This window comes from Gouania willdenowi, chromosome 15 (genome assembly GCF_900634775.1).
Source record: "Gouania willdenowi chromosome 15, fGouWil2.1, whole genome shotgun sequence".
Classification (NCBI taxonomy): Eukaryota; Metazoa; Chordata; class Actinopteri; order Blenniiformes; family Gobiesocidae; genus Gouania; species Gouania willdenowi.
The window spans coordinates 2,081,827-2,101,541 of NC_041058.1; the positions used below are offsets into that span (position 1 = coordinate 2,081,827).

General features: G+C 39.9%; 1 protein-coding gene across 1 annotated transcript; it reads right to left on the reverse strand.

Annotated features, from left to right (window-relative positions):
* Positions 1 to 8,306: 8,306 nt before the first annotated feature.
* On the reverse strand, positions 8,307 to 8,938 carry LOC114476612 (peptidyl-prolyl cis-trans isomerase-like). The gene has a single exon (XM_028468390.1). The coding sequence runs from the start codon at positions 8,911 to 8,913 to the stop codon at positions 8,419 to 8,421; it is 495 nt and encodes a 164-aa protein (XP_028324191.1). The 5' UTR covers positions 8,914 to 8,938; the 3' UTR covers positions 8,307 to 8,418.
* Between the last annotated feature and the right edge of the window lie 10,777 nt (positions 8,939 to 19,715).

Here is a 19,715-nt window from a genome sequence, read left to right on the forward strand (position 1 = left end):
TCACTTTAGTACTGCATCCATAAAACGTGTGTAACTAAGAACACACTCACACGTTTACTACACAAAGTCAAAGTCAACAACAGATAAATAACAACAGTCAAGTATTCACTCACTCATCTGCTCCAGATGTCACATGACGACACGTCTCCACCATCGATCACATCATTAAAGCTTTATTTAGTCCAACGGCTGCTTTATTTATTTATTTTATTTATTTATGAACAGCTGCCGTGGAGGTGTCGCATTAACGCCAGCGAACACGGATTAGTCGTAAAGAACCGCAAATGACTGAACCCACAGCGACACGTGACAATCACAGCGACATCACGGCCTCACACCTACACACACACACACACACACACACACAGAGGTGGGAAGCAGCTGCTCGCTCACAGCACACACATGCACCCACACACACACACGAGGGGTTCCCAACTACACTGACCACGAGTCTCAGCAGCAGCGCTGAATGTAGTGTTTCTCAAATGGGGGTACGTGCACCCCTAGGGGTATATCTGCTCACATATTGGGCCTTATTGCAGCAGATCAGTAAAAAAAATCCTTCACTTTGGTATAAAAGCATGAAATTTGCCACTGATTCTCTCTAAAGGCCACTATCTTGGAAAAAGGCGTTGACCACTCAAAACGTCAATATGGTGGCCATTTTTCAAGATGGTCACCATTGCTATTCAATGGTTATGACAAAACCAAATAATGCTGGGCCTCTAGCGGGCGCAGCTCTAACTCTACCCGGGAGGGAGGCACATATTCGGATGTGGGCGGACCACACCTTTAAGCTGACATCTCGATAGGCCCGATGTACAGTGTAACTATTGAAGAATTAGGGAACAGTTGGTAAAAAATTCAGAATATTTGGAGACCGAAGTCAGACGTTCAGCATACATAAGTTACCATGGTGATTTAGCCCCGTAAGAAGTGATCCAGCGTCTTAGTACGTCACACACACGGAATAAATCCTGGAAGTTTGTGCTTCAGAGAAACTGTAAAGATACAAGATGGAAACATGAGGACGGAATAAATGTTCTCATCTTTGTAGGTGTTTTATTAAAAAAAAATACCCTCAAATGTCATAAACACACACACACACACACACACACACACACACGCACACACACACGCACCCACACACACACTCGATAGCAGTGCAGTCAATTTGCACGTTGTGCCGCTGGTCAACAGGTCAGAGCCTCCACTCCCACAGAATCACACACACGCACGCACGCACACACATATGTGTATTTTTGTGTATTTTGAGGTGAATATGAATCATCCTGTGGAGGACAGCTCGTATGCAGACATGGAGCAGTGAGGAGGAGCACCGTACAGGTGGAGAAAGGAGGGATAAACAGGCTTTAGAGAAGGAGAGAGAGAGAGGAAAGGACAATAAGAGAAGAAGAAGAAGAATGTGCTGCTCACACCATCAGTGCTGGGGGGGCCTCTCACACCTCCAGGGGAGGCTGTGAATTGATCAGCACCTCAGGGTGACGCGTCCGTGGGAGGAGGAGGGAGGTGAGAAACAGGAGGGCCCCACCACACGATGAGCACGAGGAGCAGGAGCCAAGCTTTCAAAGTAAAGGAGGAGGAGAGAAGGAGGTGTGAAGCCTCATCTCCTCCTGATGGTGTGAGCGTAGCATAGCCTAGTGGTAATAAACCAGTAAAGCCCAGTGGAGGAGCACACTCTACTGGGAGGACACTGGGAATCAAGGATATAGTCCTGTTACAACCTCCAATACACAGGAAAAACTGATATTATATGCTCAGACTGGGCTTTTCAAAGTAAAAGTCTCTCAGTTACATGTTTATCTTAAAAAAAGAAGCATTGACCAAAAAGCAACACAATCCATTAATGTGTCAAAATATAAGATGAGGAAATATTAAACAGATTATTAAACTTATGGGATTCAATGTCCTTTTTTAATATAAAAATATGACTTTAAATATACACAAAACAACACAAAATAACAAAATACACAAGTTACTCCAAATATACACAAAACTAGACCAAACACACAGAATAACATCACACAAAACGACCAAAGAAATACAAAATATGTGACCAAATATAAACAACGGAAAAATACACAAAATCACATAAATTTACTCCAAATATACACAAAACAACAGAAATTACACAAAATAATACCACAAAAAATGAGAACAAAATATACAAAATAACTACCAATAGATACAAAAAACAGAAAAATACACAAAACGACAAGACAAGTACACATTATGACTCTAAATATGCACACAATTATAAAAAAAACACAAATCAACAAAAAAACACACAAAACGACCACAAAAATACACAAAACAATACAGTGCGATGTTCCCCAAACTTTAATTCCAGCTGCTGAGCAGAGAGGGTTAATGTGCTCCATACGGAGCTGTATAAACATCTTAGAGGTTGACCTTTCACCTCCTTTAAGCCCCGCCCCTTTCCTCCAAACCATTACACGTCACATGTAATTTCCCTCTGACCTGCAGACAGGTAAATGATGTTAGTGCACGTCTGTCCACGCGGCTCAAAGCTCAACGTTTCCTTTGATACCGACGACAGAAAGATGCTTATCAAAGAGAAAGTGCACGTGAAACACACACACACACACACACACACACACACACACACACACACACACACACACACACACACACAGTGTGTTTACTTTGTGTTGTTCTACCAGTACACCACAACATTAGGGCAGCATATGGACCTCATCTAGGACTGTGTGTGTGTGTGTGTGGGTGTGAGAAAAATGCACAAAAATACACAAAATGGCATCAAGAACACAAAATCTCAACAAAAATAGACAAAATGACTCAAAAAACACACGATGACAAGAAACATTCACTAAAAGTAACAGAAAAAATACACAAATCAACAAGAAAAACACAGAAAATGAGAGAATATACAAAATAACAATAAAAATGCACATGTCTCTAAAAACACAAAATATCACAAATTTACTCAAAAAACACTCAAGATGATTATAAAAATACAGAATAATACTAGGATAAATACACAAAACAACGAAAACAGACAAAATGCCATGAAAAACACAAAATCACAACAAAAATTCCCAAAAACAAAGCAAATCAAACAAAATAAACTCAAAACAGAGACAAGATGACTATAAAAATGCAGAAAAGTAGACAAAATTAAATGAAAAACACATAAAAATGATTCTGAAAACACAAAACCACAAAAAACAACACAAATTGACTCCAAAACGACACAAAATGAGAAAATAAAACAACAACAATGCTCAAAATCACTCAGAAAACACAGAAAATCACAAAATATACTCAAAACAGAGACAAGATGTGCACAAAAATGCAGAAAAATAAACAAAACAAAATAATAAATAATAAATGTGCATAAAAATGACTCTTAAAACACAAAATCACAAAAAACAACACAAACAGACTCCACAAAGACACACAATGAGTGAAAAATATACAAAATCACAACAAAAATAAACAAAAATGACTACAAAAACACAAAAGCATGAGAAATATATACACAATGACTCCAAGACACACAAAGTCATTAAAGTGTGGGTCTCAGTCATCAGATCATCTGCTTCCCAAACAAAGCACAACACCGTTGTGCTGATTGTGTAGCTGTGTGGTTCAGTCTAATGGTTTCACCCACTGCTCTCATCATAAGCTGCAGAAAAGCTGCGTAAATCCCTGCTTTTATACGTGTGTTGTGTCGGGTTCAGAACCAGCATCAGACAACGAAGCAATTAGAAACACAACGCAACGGAGCATTTAGCTCACAGACGCACAACTTTGATCCACAGAGTGATCCAGACTCATGTCACATCTCACAATAATGAGCAATACAAGCATTTAGACAAGGATGTGTGTGTGTTTTTCTGTATTTTACTGTCAATTTGTCTTTTTTGAGTCATTTTGTCTATTTTTGCAGTAATGTTCTTGTCATTTTGTGTGTTTTTGTTGTTTTACATTATTGTTTTGTATGTGTTTGGAGTCATTATCTGCATTTTTGTTGTCAATTTTTGTGTTTTCTTGTCATGTGTGTTTTTGTTTTCTATGTTTTGTCTTTAGTGCATTTGATTTTTGTCTTTTTGCACTCATTTTATTATTCTGTGCGTTTTGGAGTTATTTTATGTATTTTTGTGTTTTTCTTTGAACTCCACTGTCATTATATGTGTTATTGTTGTTGTTTTGTGTGTTTTGGAATCTTTTAATGTGATTTTTGTTCTTGTTTTGTAGATTTTGGAGTGATTTTGTGCATTTTTGTTGTCATTTTGTGTGTGTTTGGAATCATTTTGCATATTTCTATATCATAATATTATTGCTGTCACTTTGTAGGGTTTTGTTTGAGTCATTTTGTGTGTTTTCTTGTCATTATCTGTATTATTGTGGTATTTTTTGTGTTTTTACTGTACTTTTAGAGTCATTTTGTTTCTTTTCACTGTTTTTTTCTCTTTAGTTGTCCTCCTTTTACAGTGACCCACTATTTGTGTGTATTATGAGCACTTTTATGTGTGTAAAAGATTCAAACAAAACAAACAAATACATAATAAAGGTAATCAGTTGATTACTTAATAAGGGAAGTGTAAATGGGACAAGTATATATATGATAAATAATGCTATTTAAAATAATAAATAAATAAACTAATAGTAATTCATCCAGAGTTAAATTCCCACTAAAATAGATCATCACAACTTTCAAGTGGAATAAATCAAAACGGCACAGTCGCATGTGACGGAGGAAAGGTAGAGGGAGTTGCAGGAAGGCGGCCGAGTGTTACGAGGCCATTCACACGCTGCATATGCACGAGACAATGAGCGCAAAGGTCACGAAAGACAAGGCAGAGGGGAAAGGAGGAGTGAAGGAGTCAGGAGAAAAGCTAAGAGGAAAGAAGAAAGAGAGCAGTGGAAGGTTCCTGCTAATTCTTCCATATCTAAGCCTCTTTGCAGAAACTCCCTTTGTCTCCCAAGTCCCCGTCATTAGAGCCTAATCCTATCAAGCAGGGGCTAATCTGAGGGCACAGGGTTCAGCCCCTTTAGCTGCACACGCACACACACAAACCTGCAGAGAAGAAGATGTCGATCGATGGAAGCGCTAAGAAAAGGCTATCGTTAAACATCCTCCTGAGAAGCAGAGGAAAAGCTTTCAATGTTACTTTCACTGATTTACTGCCTCTTTGGAGCCAAAACAACCTCCAACAAATCACTGAATTAACGACTTTTTAAAGAAAGTACATGATTGCACCGCGTACAAACAACTTTTGGAAGCTAATCTCAAATGTAAACAAAGAGCTAGCAAAGATAGTTTTTGATTAGCTTCCTCCGTTAGCTGTTTATTTGGTGATATCTGACATTTAAATTCACGATTTATTCCATGCAAATACTTTGAAAGTGTTTATATTACCTCACAAAAAAAGAGTTTGGACACAATCATGAATGTAACCAAATAGCGAGCAAGCTAGTTTTTGATTAGCTTACTCTGTTAGCAGTTTTTTTGGTGATGCCTTGCCTCTTTGGAGCTAAAACAACTTCCCACAAATCACTGAATTTACTACTTTTTTAAAGAAAATATATGATTTCACCACGTAGAAACAACTTTTGGAGGCTAATCTCGAATGTAAACACTGAGCTCACAAGCTAGTTTTTGATTAGCATACTCTGTTAGCAGTTTATTTAATGATGTCTGACATTTAAATCATTAAATTCACAATGTTTAATAGAAAAATACTTTATGTGTTTACATAAAAAAAAGCATTTGGGCAAAATCTTCAATGTGAACTTTGAGTTAGCAAGCTAGTTTTCAATTAGCTTACTCTGTTAGCTGTTTATGCGGTAATGTTTCACTTCTTTAAAGCTAAAAAAAACATCTCAAATAATTTAATTCACTACTTTTTAAAGAAAGTACATGATTGCACCACGTATAAACTACTTCTGGAGGCTAATCTCATGTGTAAACAACGCACAAGCAAGCTAGTTTTCAATTACCCAACCCTGTTAGCAGTTTATTTAGTGATGTCTGACATTTAAATCATTTCATGAACTACTTTTTAACGAAAATACATGATTAAACAAGTTTTGGAGGCTAAACTCAAATGTAAACAAAGAGTTAGCAAGCTACGTTTTGATTAGCCTGCTCCGTTAGCAGTTTATTTGGTGATGTCTGACATTTAAATCATAACATTTTATTAAACATACTTTAAAAGTGTTTACATTACGTCACAAAAAAAGAGTTTGGGCAAAATCTTGATTGTAAACTAAGAGCTAGCAAGCTAGTTTGTGATTAGCCTGCTCTGCTAGCTGTTTATTTGGAGCTAAAACAACATTTGACAAATAATTTAATTTACTATTCTTTATAGAAAATATTTAAAAACTAAAATTATATCACAAAATAAAAAGTTTAGGCAAAATCTTTAATGTAAACAAAGATCTAAAAGATAATTATTTATTAGCTAACATTCATTTTACAGCTTCACTCTGACACCAGTTAGCTTCTTATTTCTGTGTCTTTGGAGCTAAAAAAAAAAAAAAAACAAGTCCTTATACATTAACTATTTATTAAAAAGTAGAAAATACATTAAATACACCACAAAAATAACGATTTTGAGGCCAAATCGTTAACGTAAACAAAATGCTACCAAGCTAGTAAATTAGCAGTTGTTCCTCTTTGAAGCTAAAACATCTAATAAATCATTGAATTAATAATTTTTGTAGAAAATACATTAAAGTGGTTTATTATATCACCAAAAAAAAATGTTTCAGGGCAAAATCTGTAATGTAAAAAAAAAAAAAAAAGCTTGTTTGTGAAATATGAATATCTAATCTCCAGAAAAAGTGTCGTAGATTAACGTAGATTATAGAAGTTCAAAGATATTAGACAAAAACTGACATCAACGACAGCAGAGACGGGCAACTTCTATCAAAGCGGTAATTGTTTGATCCGAGGGTCACATGATCAACATTCATGTCAGCATTTATAAAAATGACCAATCTTTTTTTTTTTTTTTTTTTTTTTTTTTTTTTTTTTTTTTTTTACCTTGTTTGCACATGCTGTTGAAGGTTAACACTACAAGAAGTGCAATCTTTTAACAGCAATGCATATTTTATTATTGCAATTAAATAAATGAATTTATTTCATTGCATAATTGTGACCATCACCAGCCCTCCCTAGGGAAGGGTAAATACTTTATTAAAGGGAGGATGTAAAAGAGAGAGGGCAGTGTTACACCAGGGTGAGGGGGGTGGGGGGGGGGAGTTAACAGGGAGGAGGGATACAAGATAGGAAAACGAATGGGTGGGGAATAATCAATAAGTTTCAAGTGATGTGATGTGAAATTGTGGTTGTGTATATTGTGCTTATTGTTGTGTTATCAAGCCAGTCTGGTGACCAGTGTGCGGCTTAGGAATAATGATGGTGGCTGTGAGCAGAGGAGGAAGTGAGTGGAAGTTACATAAAACAGGTATTTGGGAACAACGTGTCTATGGTTGAGCCCAGTATGAGTGTTATCCCACAGCCCGAGGCCAGTGCGTCCATGACAAATGTGATTCCAAGAGCCGCTACTGCAAAACCCATAAGCCGCCCCCGGGCCCGAAGAAGCAGTCGGGCCAGCAGAAAGAGCGAGAGATCTAGGGGCCCCCGGCGACCACCCCACGGCCAAGCAGCCCCCCGAACGCCCCCAAGGTCCCAAGCCGAGAGGCTGCCATTGCCCCCCCCATACCCGAAAAGCCCCCAAGGAGCCAAGGACCCAGCGCACCACGCCACCGACTCCAACCCCCAACCCCCAGGCCCCCCACCCCCCCACCACCACCCACACCCCCGCGCCCAGCCCCCCGAGGGGAGGGCCCAGAGAGCCCCCCGCCCGAGACCCCAGCGGAGGAGCCAAAGCCCACGCCCAGCAGACGACCAGAGCCACGCCGAACGGGCAGCCGGCGGGCCCCCGCCGGTGAGCCCAGAGCCAGCAAGGACCCGACCCCAGGCCAGGAGGACCCGGAATGGATGCAGCACCAGGAGCAGCCCGCCCAGGGCGAACGACCACACCCCAAGCCGCATAAGGCACCAGGGGGCCGCTGGGAGTCCCCCCGCCGGTCCCGAGGCACCCCAACCTAGCCACCCCGGGCGCCCCAGATGCCGATGCCGCCCGCGCCACGAGCTTCAGTTCTTTAAAGCCAGGGCCCCCTCCAGAGGCCAAGCCAGACCGCCCCGCCGGGATGTGGCCCCCTAATTTAACCTTTTTTTTTTTTTTTTTTTTTTTTTTTTTTTTTTTTTTTTTTTTTTGATGTGAAAAAAGGAAACAGAGGCACAGATGCAACACATCACTGAAGTGGGTGGAGCTCCATCAAAGGAATGTCAGGGGCAGGGCCTACAGAAAGAGAGGGTGAGGATTCAAAGGCGGGCGCTCAGAGCTGCCCACAGTCGGCCACCACGATCTTGGAGTTGGTTTTCCCACTTGAAGAACCAAAAGACTCGATCTTCTTCACCACATCCATCCCTTCAACTACCTGACCAAACACCACGTGTTTACCATCCAGCCAGGCAGTCTTGACGGTGCAGAGGAAGAACTGGGATCCGTTGGTGTTGGGTCCTGCATTGGCCATGGACAGGATTCCTGGTCCGGTGTGCTTCAGCTGGAAGTTCTCATCAGCAAACTTCTCTCCATAGATGGACTTACCTCCGGTCCCATTGTGGTTGGTGAAGTCGCCGCCCTGGCACATGAAGTCAGGGATGACTCGATGGAAGGAGCTCCCCTTGTAGCCAAAGCCTTTCTCTCCAGTGCAGAGAGCTCGGAAGTTCTCCGCCGTCTTCGGCACCACGTCAGCACGGAGCTCCATGACAATCCGGCCGACGGCGTTCCCACCGGCGGTAATGTCGAAGAAGACTCTGGGCTTGGCCATGTTCACTCTCAGGACGGGCCGGAACCAAAAACTCAGGACGGGCCGGAACCAAAAAGGCAAAAATGACCAATCTGAGTGTTAATAAGGAAACAAATGGTTTTGTCTTTGACGTCCTTTTAGACATATTGTGTGTTTCTGAATTCATTGAGTGTATTTTCTTGTTAATATGGTGAATTATTGTGTGAGTCATTGTGTGTGTTTGTGTTTTAGTTTTTGTTATTGTGTCTTTTTCTGACATTTTGTGCAATTTTGTTGGCATTTTGTGTGTCTTTGCAGTCGTTTTGTATATGTTGTTGTTTTTGTAGATATTTTATATTTAAGTGGTTGTTTAGTGTGTCTTTGTTATCATTTTGTGCATTTTACTATAGTTTTTCTGGAGTTTTGTGTGTCATGTTGGGGTTCATATAACTTCTAACTTCATGAATTACAATTTTTCTTTGGGGACCGCACAAAACTAGACCAAGGACCGCATGTGGCCCCCGGGCCGCCAGTTGTTGCCTAAGTCTGCACGACAGCAAACTGGAACGAACAGGCTGGTTCTCAGGAGGAAGTGCAGGACAAACTTTGAAAGTTTGCTGAGAACAAACTTTGCTGAGCTGAGACGTGTGTGTGTGTGTGTGTGTGTGTGTGTGTGTGACACTTCCACACACATTCCTGCAGAGCCAATCCCTGTACCGTCATCATTCTCCTCTTTATTTCAGCGCTGACTATGGCCAAGATTAGTTATTGATCAGCCGGGATATAAATTATTCTAAAGTGAAAGCCCAACAACACACTCATTATAGATCGACTATTGACCAGTGCCGATATATCACTCCACTTCCACCGCGCTGCATCCTGCCACGGGCCGGAGAAATGCTGAAATAACGAGATGGAGGCTTTTTACGACTCGGGCACTGCACACTACGCCTGACCTTTCAGGGAAACGTAGACGCATCATTCCAGCAGAAACGGAGACACGTTGGTGCAGAAGATGAAAGATGCTTCAAGTGGAAGTTAGTGAAACATAATGTGAGCCAATGTGAGGCTTCGATCTACAATCAGAGGCGGACCTTGCCAACAGGCAAACCAAGCACCTGTCGGGGGCCCCGGGCCTCAGGGGGGCAACTTTACTCCTGTAACCCATGTTACTTGAACTGCTTTTATTTTGAAAAGCTTCCGGTCGCACCACTGTTTTCCTTCTCCAAGATGGCGTCATAGTTGTTTTAAGTTCCACGTGATCGGCCACCCAGCCCTACTTGTGTTAGTAATCAATGGATGAACGCTGAATAATCAGATTCAACAGTGAGTGCATCGATACATTCAGTTTTTAAGAATATAACCTTTAAAAAGAGATATCTTTATTTTTCCTATTGTCTGTAGCGGAGCTGCTAAGTGACATTTTGTGAACCCAGAGAATCTTCACATTACTTTTAAACGAAGTTACGTCAAGGTATAGAAAACTATTATTTCTTTTGAAAGCTAATTAAGTCAAAGTATGGGTTGGAAACAAGAAGAATGTTTGATAAATGCTGTCATGTATTGTTTACACTTATTTTGTCATTAATTAAATTACATTTGTATGTTTTATAAACTAACCTTGGTTTTGAATGAGCCCAATTATGAAAACGAATGATTATGTTGCACAACTTTAATTAATGATTGTGAACAATCTGAGCATGGCAATGACTTTATGAATATATTTTTGGTTATTATGAGTAATTTAAATCAATGATTGTTAATATGAAAAATGTATTTCTAATGTAATGTTAGATTACTAATTAATGTTTTGACTTTCTTAAGGTCAGGTTTTTTTATCTGCAGTGTTCAACCTTCACACAACAATGTCAGTTCTCCTGTTATGACAGATACAGTTCTTTTTTTGTTTTTTAAATAAGGCCAAGTCTATATGTAAACCTTCAGCCAAATGACTTGACAACTTTTTCAGTTATTTTGCTAATAAACACAAAAAAACAAAAAAAACAATTGTAGTCAGAAAATATTGTCTGAACACATTCAACAGCGTGCACAAATTATACACAATATATCAAAGTAGTATAAATCTAACTTGACTTGGGTGTGTTCTTGTTTTCTCACCAATAATTACGGTTTATCATTTACGCACACGGACACAACCACGCGGTCCTCTCCACACCCGATAACTAACGAGAAACTAAAGACGCTCTGCAGACGTAGCGCTTACAACCAAACTTGCTACATAAGAGCTGTCAATCAAACTATTAAAGACACATACATTGAGTCCTTCATCACAAATGTCGTGAATTATATGTTTACCACTCGTCAGAGGGGCCCCTTGGAAATGTTTTGTTTGAGGCCCCAGCATACTCTAGGCTGGGCTCTGTCTACAATCACTGTTTTAGGTCGTGATGTACGAGGATCCAGGAAACAGACTCTGGTTCGCTTCCATGAGGTCTTCAAACTCTGGCCTAGTGCTAACTGACGTAGCACTAGCAGACGTTAGGTAAACAGTGTTGATGCGCTCAGAACGAGTAAACAGACCCTTTAAAAGTTCGAGCAGGTCTTGGAGCTTCAGCTAAAGTTCAGAACCGTGTGTCTAAGCTCTTTAGGGCCTCGTGCTGAAGTGCATCGCTGTCAAAAACTAAAAAGTTGCATCCTCGCTGTTCCTTCTGCTCGGCCGACTTTTGGTTTTTGTTGTCGTGTGTGAATAACTAAGAGCAGACGCTGCTCGTGTTGATCCGGAGGAAAAGTGTCAGAGTTTAGCAAAGTGTGCACCACCACAATCCGTGTTGGTCATGCTATGAATCACTGTATATCCTTATTGTCTAAGCTCTTGTTATGAGCAAACACATCCACAAGCCTAAGCGCAGATTCATCCAGTCACAGTATGTGTGTGTGTGTGTGTGTGTGTGTGTGTGAGGGAGCACACACACACACACAGTAACACACACAGTGCTTAAGAAGGCTAAGGAGAGGATCAGGAGATCAGCAAAGGGCGAATATCACGCCTCTTAAGCATGTATACACTCTCTAACTTTTACTTTTTTCAGCCAAAACCCCAAAACAAATCCCCTCAAACACCCTCACCCACTCATTTATTTCAGTTTCTCTTCCCGGCCCTGAATCATTTGTCTGTTAGTATGAGTGTGAGTGCGGGAGGGAGCCAGAGAAGAAGAAGGAACACTTTCATATTTCGGTAAGCCTCAAACTTTCTGGCCAACAGAAGAAAAGAACTTGGCCCTAATTCCGTCTCACGCTGGCGTTTGTGCATTTTTAGTTTCTCTGGCGAAAAGCCTGAGCCCGTAAATTGGATATTAGAGGGTGATATAAAGGGGCCTGTGTGTGTGTGTGTGTGTGTGTGTTCCAGTCCTGGGGTATTACTGCTTCCATATCCCTACGTGTTTGCTTTGCCCAGTAGATCCTCATCTCATTTGGACTCGACTGTATCCATCGCTCCTTAACTTTTATCAACCCGCCGAGCGCTACAATGGGATTTGCCGGGGTGTCTTTTCCTCTTATCCGAGCGCGGGGGGCGCGGGGGGTGTGTGTGTGTGTGACATTCTTTGGCCTCCTGTTTGAATACAAGCATTGGAAACTGTAAAGTGGCATTCTTCTTTTTCCCAGTGAGGACTTTACCACGGGTTAGCTTCTCCCCTCTTTCTTTCTGACCCATTTTGTATCTTTCGCTCTTTTTCTCTCTCTAAGCCAAGCCCCCCCTCCCTCTGTGGCCTTACGCCCCCTTCCTCCCCCCCTCCCGGGTAATCCTAAGAAGGGGCAACACCATCAGAGGGTGTGAAATTAAATACATTACAGCATCACAGATTAAAGCATTTCATAGGCAGTTGCTCATCCACATCAAACTGCAGCTTTTTTTTTTAAAGCCCAACATTTGATGTAGGTTAGAAACCGCGGCGAGAGGCGGGGCTTAGGACACCTGTAGTCAGTAAACACACACACACACACACACACATAGTTGTTCACATGCAGCATCAACGCATCATGTACTTGTTTAAATATGGACATAATAGCTCAGTAATGATTCTCTCTCTAACGTGTCTTTATTTTGGTTTCCTGACGTTTATTAGGAACTGTTTTATGAAAGAAGATGAACTATAAAACATTACACAAAATAAGAAACACAAATCCTCAGAAAAACACAAAAAAGGTCAGAAAACACACACAAAGTAACGAGAACACAAAAAAATACCAAGAATACACAAAATGACTCCAATTATACACAAAACATCAAACACATGAAAAACGAACAAAAACAGAAGAAACATATAAAATGAAAATAGAAGTAAAAAAATAGCAAAAATACACAAAACAACTCCCAAAACACAAAAAACTATTTGTTGAGTCATTCTGAGTCATTTTGCTGCTGTTTTGTGTTTTTGTGCTCATGTTGTGTAACACCTTAGTCATTAGTCACCGTCAACAAAAATCACAAAATGTCAGAAAAACACACAAAAATGACTTCAAAAACACAAAACAACAACAATAACACACAAAACAGCTCGCAAAACACAAAAAATGAAAGAAAAATACAAAAAGTAACAACAAAAATACCAAATATGAGGACATAACAGTTTTTGGAATCATTTTGTATATTTGATATATAATGTCACTGGTTTGTGTGTTTTTGTATTTCTCATATTGTGTGTGTATTTGGAGACTTTTCGTGTACTTTTGTTGTCATTTTGTGTAAAACACACTAGATAACTACAAAATGTAACACCAAAAAACAGAAAAACATACATAATGACAAAACACCAAAAATGACTTTGAAAGCACAAAACGACAAGAAAAACACACAAAACAACACCCAAAATACAAACAAATTACAGAAAAACACAAAATATGAGGACATAAATACTAGTTTTTGGAATAATTGTGTATATTTGTTAAGTATAACTGATGTAATTTCTTGTGTATTGATGGTATTGTGTGTAATTGGAGACTTTTTGTTGCACTGTTGTTGTCATTTTGTGTATTTTACTGTGATTTTGTGTGACTCACATTAGATAGCTACAAGAAAACACACAATAGCAGGAAAACATACCAGACGACGACAAAAACACACAAAATTACAACAAAAACACAGTGTTAATGCTCTGATTGGTCATGATTCTAATGCTGACATGAATGTTGATCATGTGACCCTCAGTCAGATACAATCACACGTCTGTGATAAAGTTGTGTGTAGACAGTTGTGTATTTGTGTGATAATGGTGTGTGTCAGGCGTTTACATTGTGTGTGACTGATTTCAGTCTAAAGTGATCAATAAAGGTTGTGTTGTGATGTTCCAATGACATCACAATAGAGATCGACAAATCCCAGCTGTGCACATCTGCTTCCCATTTCCACTCCAGAGTTCCACGCTTATTCCACTAAAACGTCCACCTCCACGTCAACGTTGGCACCGACCTTGACTGACACATGCAATTAGCGACAAATCCTGCGCCGTCGTTTTTAGTCGGGGATCAACGTGTGCTGGTTTTTCCACATCGCGCTCACAATGGAGGGAATGAAACCAGCGTGTTTGGTTCAGATGCTTCGTCGCTTTGTTATTGTGCGACGGAATGACCGAAAAAGCGACACGCGTTTTGACACACGGCGCGCTGGCAGACGTTTAGGAGCACGCTCACGCTCAATCCCGTGTCGCAGAAAGCTTTGGCAAAGCCACGAGTCAGTCATCCTCGAGTAAACAACTTAAAAAGAGTTTCCACGCGCTGAGAGCAGGACCGTGAGTGAAAAGCAGATTAATAAAGAGAGGAGAATAAAGATAAACACAAACACAGAGCAGAGAATGGAGCCTGGCTGCGTCTGTACGCTGAAATCTAAATGAGAGTGAATAATACGGACCCCCCCCACCCCCCAGTCTTCACTGGGCTTTTCTTCCTGCTCAAATTGAGGGATTACCCCAGGAGGAAGTGCTTTGATTAGGCACAATAGACATCTATCTTCTGTTGATTTGTGGGATTGAGGAGGAAAATCCCTGATGCAGAGAGCAAGGGCCACTAGAGGAGGCCACGCCCACATCCTTCCACCAGGAGAGACCCCCGGATTATTGGCCTCGTCCACAGATATGTGGCAAACATCGGGAAAGGAAAGACTTGGAGAGGGGGTCAAAGGGTCATGTGTGAAGAAGGGAGGGAGGGAAAGATTCTGCTGACTCGTTTCTTTGTGTCACCACGTCAGACATGGACCACATCCATTGGTCTCATTTAAACACACAAAATATACACAAAAACAACAGAACAATCTATATACAACATTATAGCGGCTGCACAGCAATGATCGGGGCCAGGCAACTTGAAGTGAAACCAAACAGCAGCTGTTAGTGTTTAAATGCAGATTTTCAAAGACTATAAATTATTTAGTTATTAAGACAAAAATCTAAAAATACAGATTTTGCATCTAGACAGCGTGGAGATGTTGGTCATTGGCTACACAAGTAAAATACTGATGGTTAAAAATTACACTTTATAAATGAACTCCAACTGTTCACACAAGAGCAAAGTTCAAAATGTAAAAAATTCTGATTTCCAAAAATCTTCTACAATGACTCCATATTTGTTTTTAATGAACGTTGAAAATTATTTAGTGACAATTGAGTAAAAATTGTGGGAGGAGATAGGCTTTTTTGATAAAAACAAAATGACAGACTTTGGGGCAAATTCACTAAAACATATTAAAACATGTGCAAACGTCACTCTACGCACTAATAAAAGGAGTGCACGGCTGCTGCACCTCACAATACGCCCTCAATCCATTTAGCGCTATCCCCTCTGATGATTATGTAAAGTAGGCGGAGCTCACAAGGGGAGCAAAAAAAGATGGGAGGAGGACATAAAAATAAATGAATGCAGGAGAAAAAAACAATGTAATTCATCAAAGCTGGACTTCATTGCTGCCTTTGTTTTTCAGTATAAATGTAGCACGGCTAACAACCAGGTGGGAACTGTCACAGCTTTATGCGCAGTGATGACAGCAGTGATATTTGTGAGGAGGCGGGGCAGGGGAGAGGAAAGACGACCAAGGGATGAAATTTTTAGACCTCGAGTCAATATATTTGGGATTAATGAATTCACAATTTTAAGAACGTGTTAAAACATTTCCTGTTTCGTCTCCCAACCGTGGCGGGAAGGGGGGGCGGGGGCACAGTAGAGATCCCCACTATCCATGGCCGGAGGCTGCTTCTCCTCCAGGGATCACTCCCGTACGCTTATTAAAGATTGTACCACGTAGGAAGAATTCATCAGACTCTATCTATAGACACGCACACATTTCCCCACTGTGGGATAAATAAAGAATATATCTATTTATCTATCTATCCATCTATGTCTTTGCTGTGAATCATCCATTTTTTAAAATTATTTTCCTCTACTAACACCTCCAATTCTGCTGCGTCAAAATTATTTTTTTGCTTCCACGCTTCAGCTCTCCTTCACGCTCCATGTTCAACATAACACGTACAAAGCACTCATTTAAATAGGGCGGTCTGCACCACTTCTGCATGTGCACTAATGATTGCTGCAATCTTAATAAATGATTCACAGCAGGTGAGGAAACTGCGTCACCAAAGAATTTAGGGACGCAGCTGGTTTACCCCCCTTTATTTCAGATCTTAGTGAATCCGCCCCTTTATGTTTGCTAGCAGGATATCATAAAAAGTTCTAAACGGATTTAAATAAAATTTGGTGAGCTAATAGTATATGTCAAAAAGGAGTATTAACCTGATTATGGAGATGATCCACCAGGTGGTACAGTGCACCTCTAAACTTGGCGGAGGTTTGCGCTGTTGTTTATATCAGGTTTATGTACAAAAGTTTTGGGGCGACAGTTTGGCAAAAGTAACTAATCTGTAGCACATTTGGTGGATTTGTTGTGAATTTTCAAAATATTGAAATTTAAAGGTTGTTGTAGCGCCACCTTTAGGACAATTGACCTGTTTTTATAGCTTAGGCAATCTGGGATGGGACTGAACTTTTTTTGCAGATGGGAAGTATGATATAAGAAGTAGAAAATATGAAATATTTTTCTGCTATACAGTACTTTGTGTTTTCTGAATAATTTTGTTCTCATTTTGTATATTTTTGACATGGTTTTGTGTATTTTTTTCAATCATTTTGTATGGTTTTGGAGTTAATTTGTGCAATTACTTTGGGGGCCACACAAATTTAGACCAAGGGCCACTTCTGGCACCCGGGCCGCCAGTTGCACATGTCTGATTTAGACCCTAGACTAGTGTTTTTTTTTAAGTGTACCATCCTTGCTAAAGGTCTGGGACCATGAGACCTTCCCTGGTCCATCAGAGCAGCCCTGGTATCCTGACTCCATCCCAGGCTCTGATCAGTTCCCGTGGGGACCCGGGGCTCCGAGGCTCAGACAAACTCGGGGGGGGGGGGGCGTTGGGCGAGGGATTTCTGTCGGATTAACACGTATATACAGTTTCAGGGGCCTGAACTCCCCAAGGTCACAGCTCTGCTCTGAAAACAAAACGCTAGAGATGTTAGAGCAGAGGACCATGACTTTTATCACAGTAGGGACGCAAACATGTGATTTATCTGATCTGAGGGTCACATGATCAATGTTCATGTCAGCATTAAAATAATCACCAATCTGAGCATTAACACAGGAAGCTTGTTTTGTGTTTTCAAAGTCATTTTGGGACTTTTTCTTGTCATTTTGTGTATTATTCTCTCATTTCGTGTGCGCTTGTTTTGTGTTCATGGACTCATTTTGTGTTTTAGTTGTGAATAATTTTTTGCATATAGTGTTTTTAAAATAATTTGTTGGGCTATTTGTTGACATTTTGTGTATATTTTTTTTATTTTTCTGTTAAATAAGATGTAACAGAGGACATAAATGAATGATGGTGCATGTTTTTGGAGTAATTTTGTGTATTTTGTTGCTGTTTTGTATATTTTTTTTATCATTTTATGTGTGCTTGTTGTGGTTTCGGCATCATTTTGTTAGTTTTTTGAGTCATTTTGTCTATTTTTGTGGTTGTTTTGTACGTTTTTCTATGATTTTGGTATTTTGTTGTCAGAATCTGTGTTTTTGAAGTAATTTTTGTGTGTTTTTTGTTGTCATTTTGTACATTTGTCTCTCATTTTGTGTGGGATTGTTTTGTGTATTTGCATAGATTTTGTATTTTTGTTGTTATTTTTGAAAGTCATTTCTTGCATTTTTGTTCTTTTGTTGTTTTGTGTATTTTTCCATTAAAGATGTAACAGAGGAAATAAATGAACGATGGTGCACACGGAGTCACCAGGAAGTGGGCGTGTCCTACCTGAGAGAGGCTAATAGTGCAGCTACGGTGCAACAGAAGGGCCAAACTTCAAAGGCAGGAGGTGGAGGGGCTTCTCATTTAAATTCCTTGGTCCAGTCCCTGGGATTTGGTTTAATGAGCTGAGAAGCAGGAGTCGACAGCTGACTCCTGACCGTGTGTGTGTGTGTGTGTGTGTGTGTGTGTGTGTGTATGTGTGTGTGTGTGTGCGTGCACTGCTGGAGCAGCTTCAGAGAAAATAATATGTCCGAGTTTGTGTGTCGGGGCTTTGCCACAGAATTTTGGCAAATCCAACTCCTCCGTACATGCCGAGGCCTCAGCAGTGAGAAAACACACACACACACACATACATACATACAGTACTTATGCACACACACACACTCACACACACACTTGTCTGTTCAGATTTCAGCTGAGACGATACTTTGGTTAAGTGTGATTTCAGAACTTTATGTGACAAATCTAAAAAATAAATCACAGTTTGGAATTTTTTTAGTCAAGTTTCTTAAATTCAGTAATTGTTATTAGACAATTTGCTGCATTTTTAACAATTTTTGCACTAAGTTATCATTTATAGATGTAAAAACCTACTGACGCAGGGTCTCATTTTCTGTAATCTCGGAAAACACTTAATTCACATGAAAGTAAGAGCAATACAAACTTGTTTAAAGAAGTTATAAATTCATTAAAATTCAGGCCCTAATATGACACAAAAATATCTTAATGCACGTTTTCAGACCATATCACCCATTTACACGCTGTATTCTTCCAGGAAAAAAACTGACTGAATGTCTCGTAAGGGACAAAAATTGTTAGATATGTGAAAATTGGCTAAAAGATTTAAAATGTTGCGCTATGTAATCATACAGCTGTGAGGTATTTCACTAAAAATGAAATAAAAATAGCTTTATGACACAGACTAAACTCTCTAAACTTACATGTTTGGGACCATTTCACACATTTCCATGGTGTTTTTCCTGTAAAGCGTACCTGTATTTAGCATGTTTGGTATGATTTCAGGAAGTTTAAAAGCAGTAAGTCATTTAAACAGGGAAAGATAATGAAACAGAAAGCAAACAGAAAAGGGTAAACTCTGAAAAGGAAAATCTGAAAGTCCTTACACGCGGTACACAAAGACTTGTCCAGTTTCAAACATCTGGATCTGAACTACATGGATCTGCTGCTAATAATCAGTGCAGGGCAACAATAATCATTTTTTTAAAAGTCGAGTAACGTTATTTCAAACCTACAGAGATATGAACTAAAGTGCTGCTGACATAGGGTTTCTACTTTTCTGTGATCTCAGAAAACATGGAACTCACATCTTGAAAGGAAACTTTTTTTTAAAAAAGTTGTAAATTAATTAAAATTCAGGCCCTAATATGACACAGAAACACCTCAAGTGCATGTTTTCAGACAATATGACACATTTACGCTGTATTTTTACAGTGACTGAATGTCTCACAAGGGACAAAAACAGATAAATATGTGCAATTTCTCATATTTTTTACATTTTCCTAGTATTTTTCCTGTAAAATGGGTGGCTAG

Bases quoted from the DNA above. Each gene is read 5' to 3' on its own strand.
- LOC114476612 (XM_028468390.1), bottom strand. From the start codon at position 8,913: ATGGCCAAGCCCAGAGTCTTCTTCGACATTACCGCCGGTGGGAACGCC.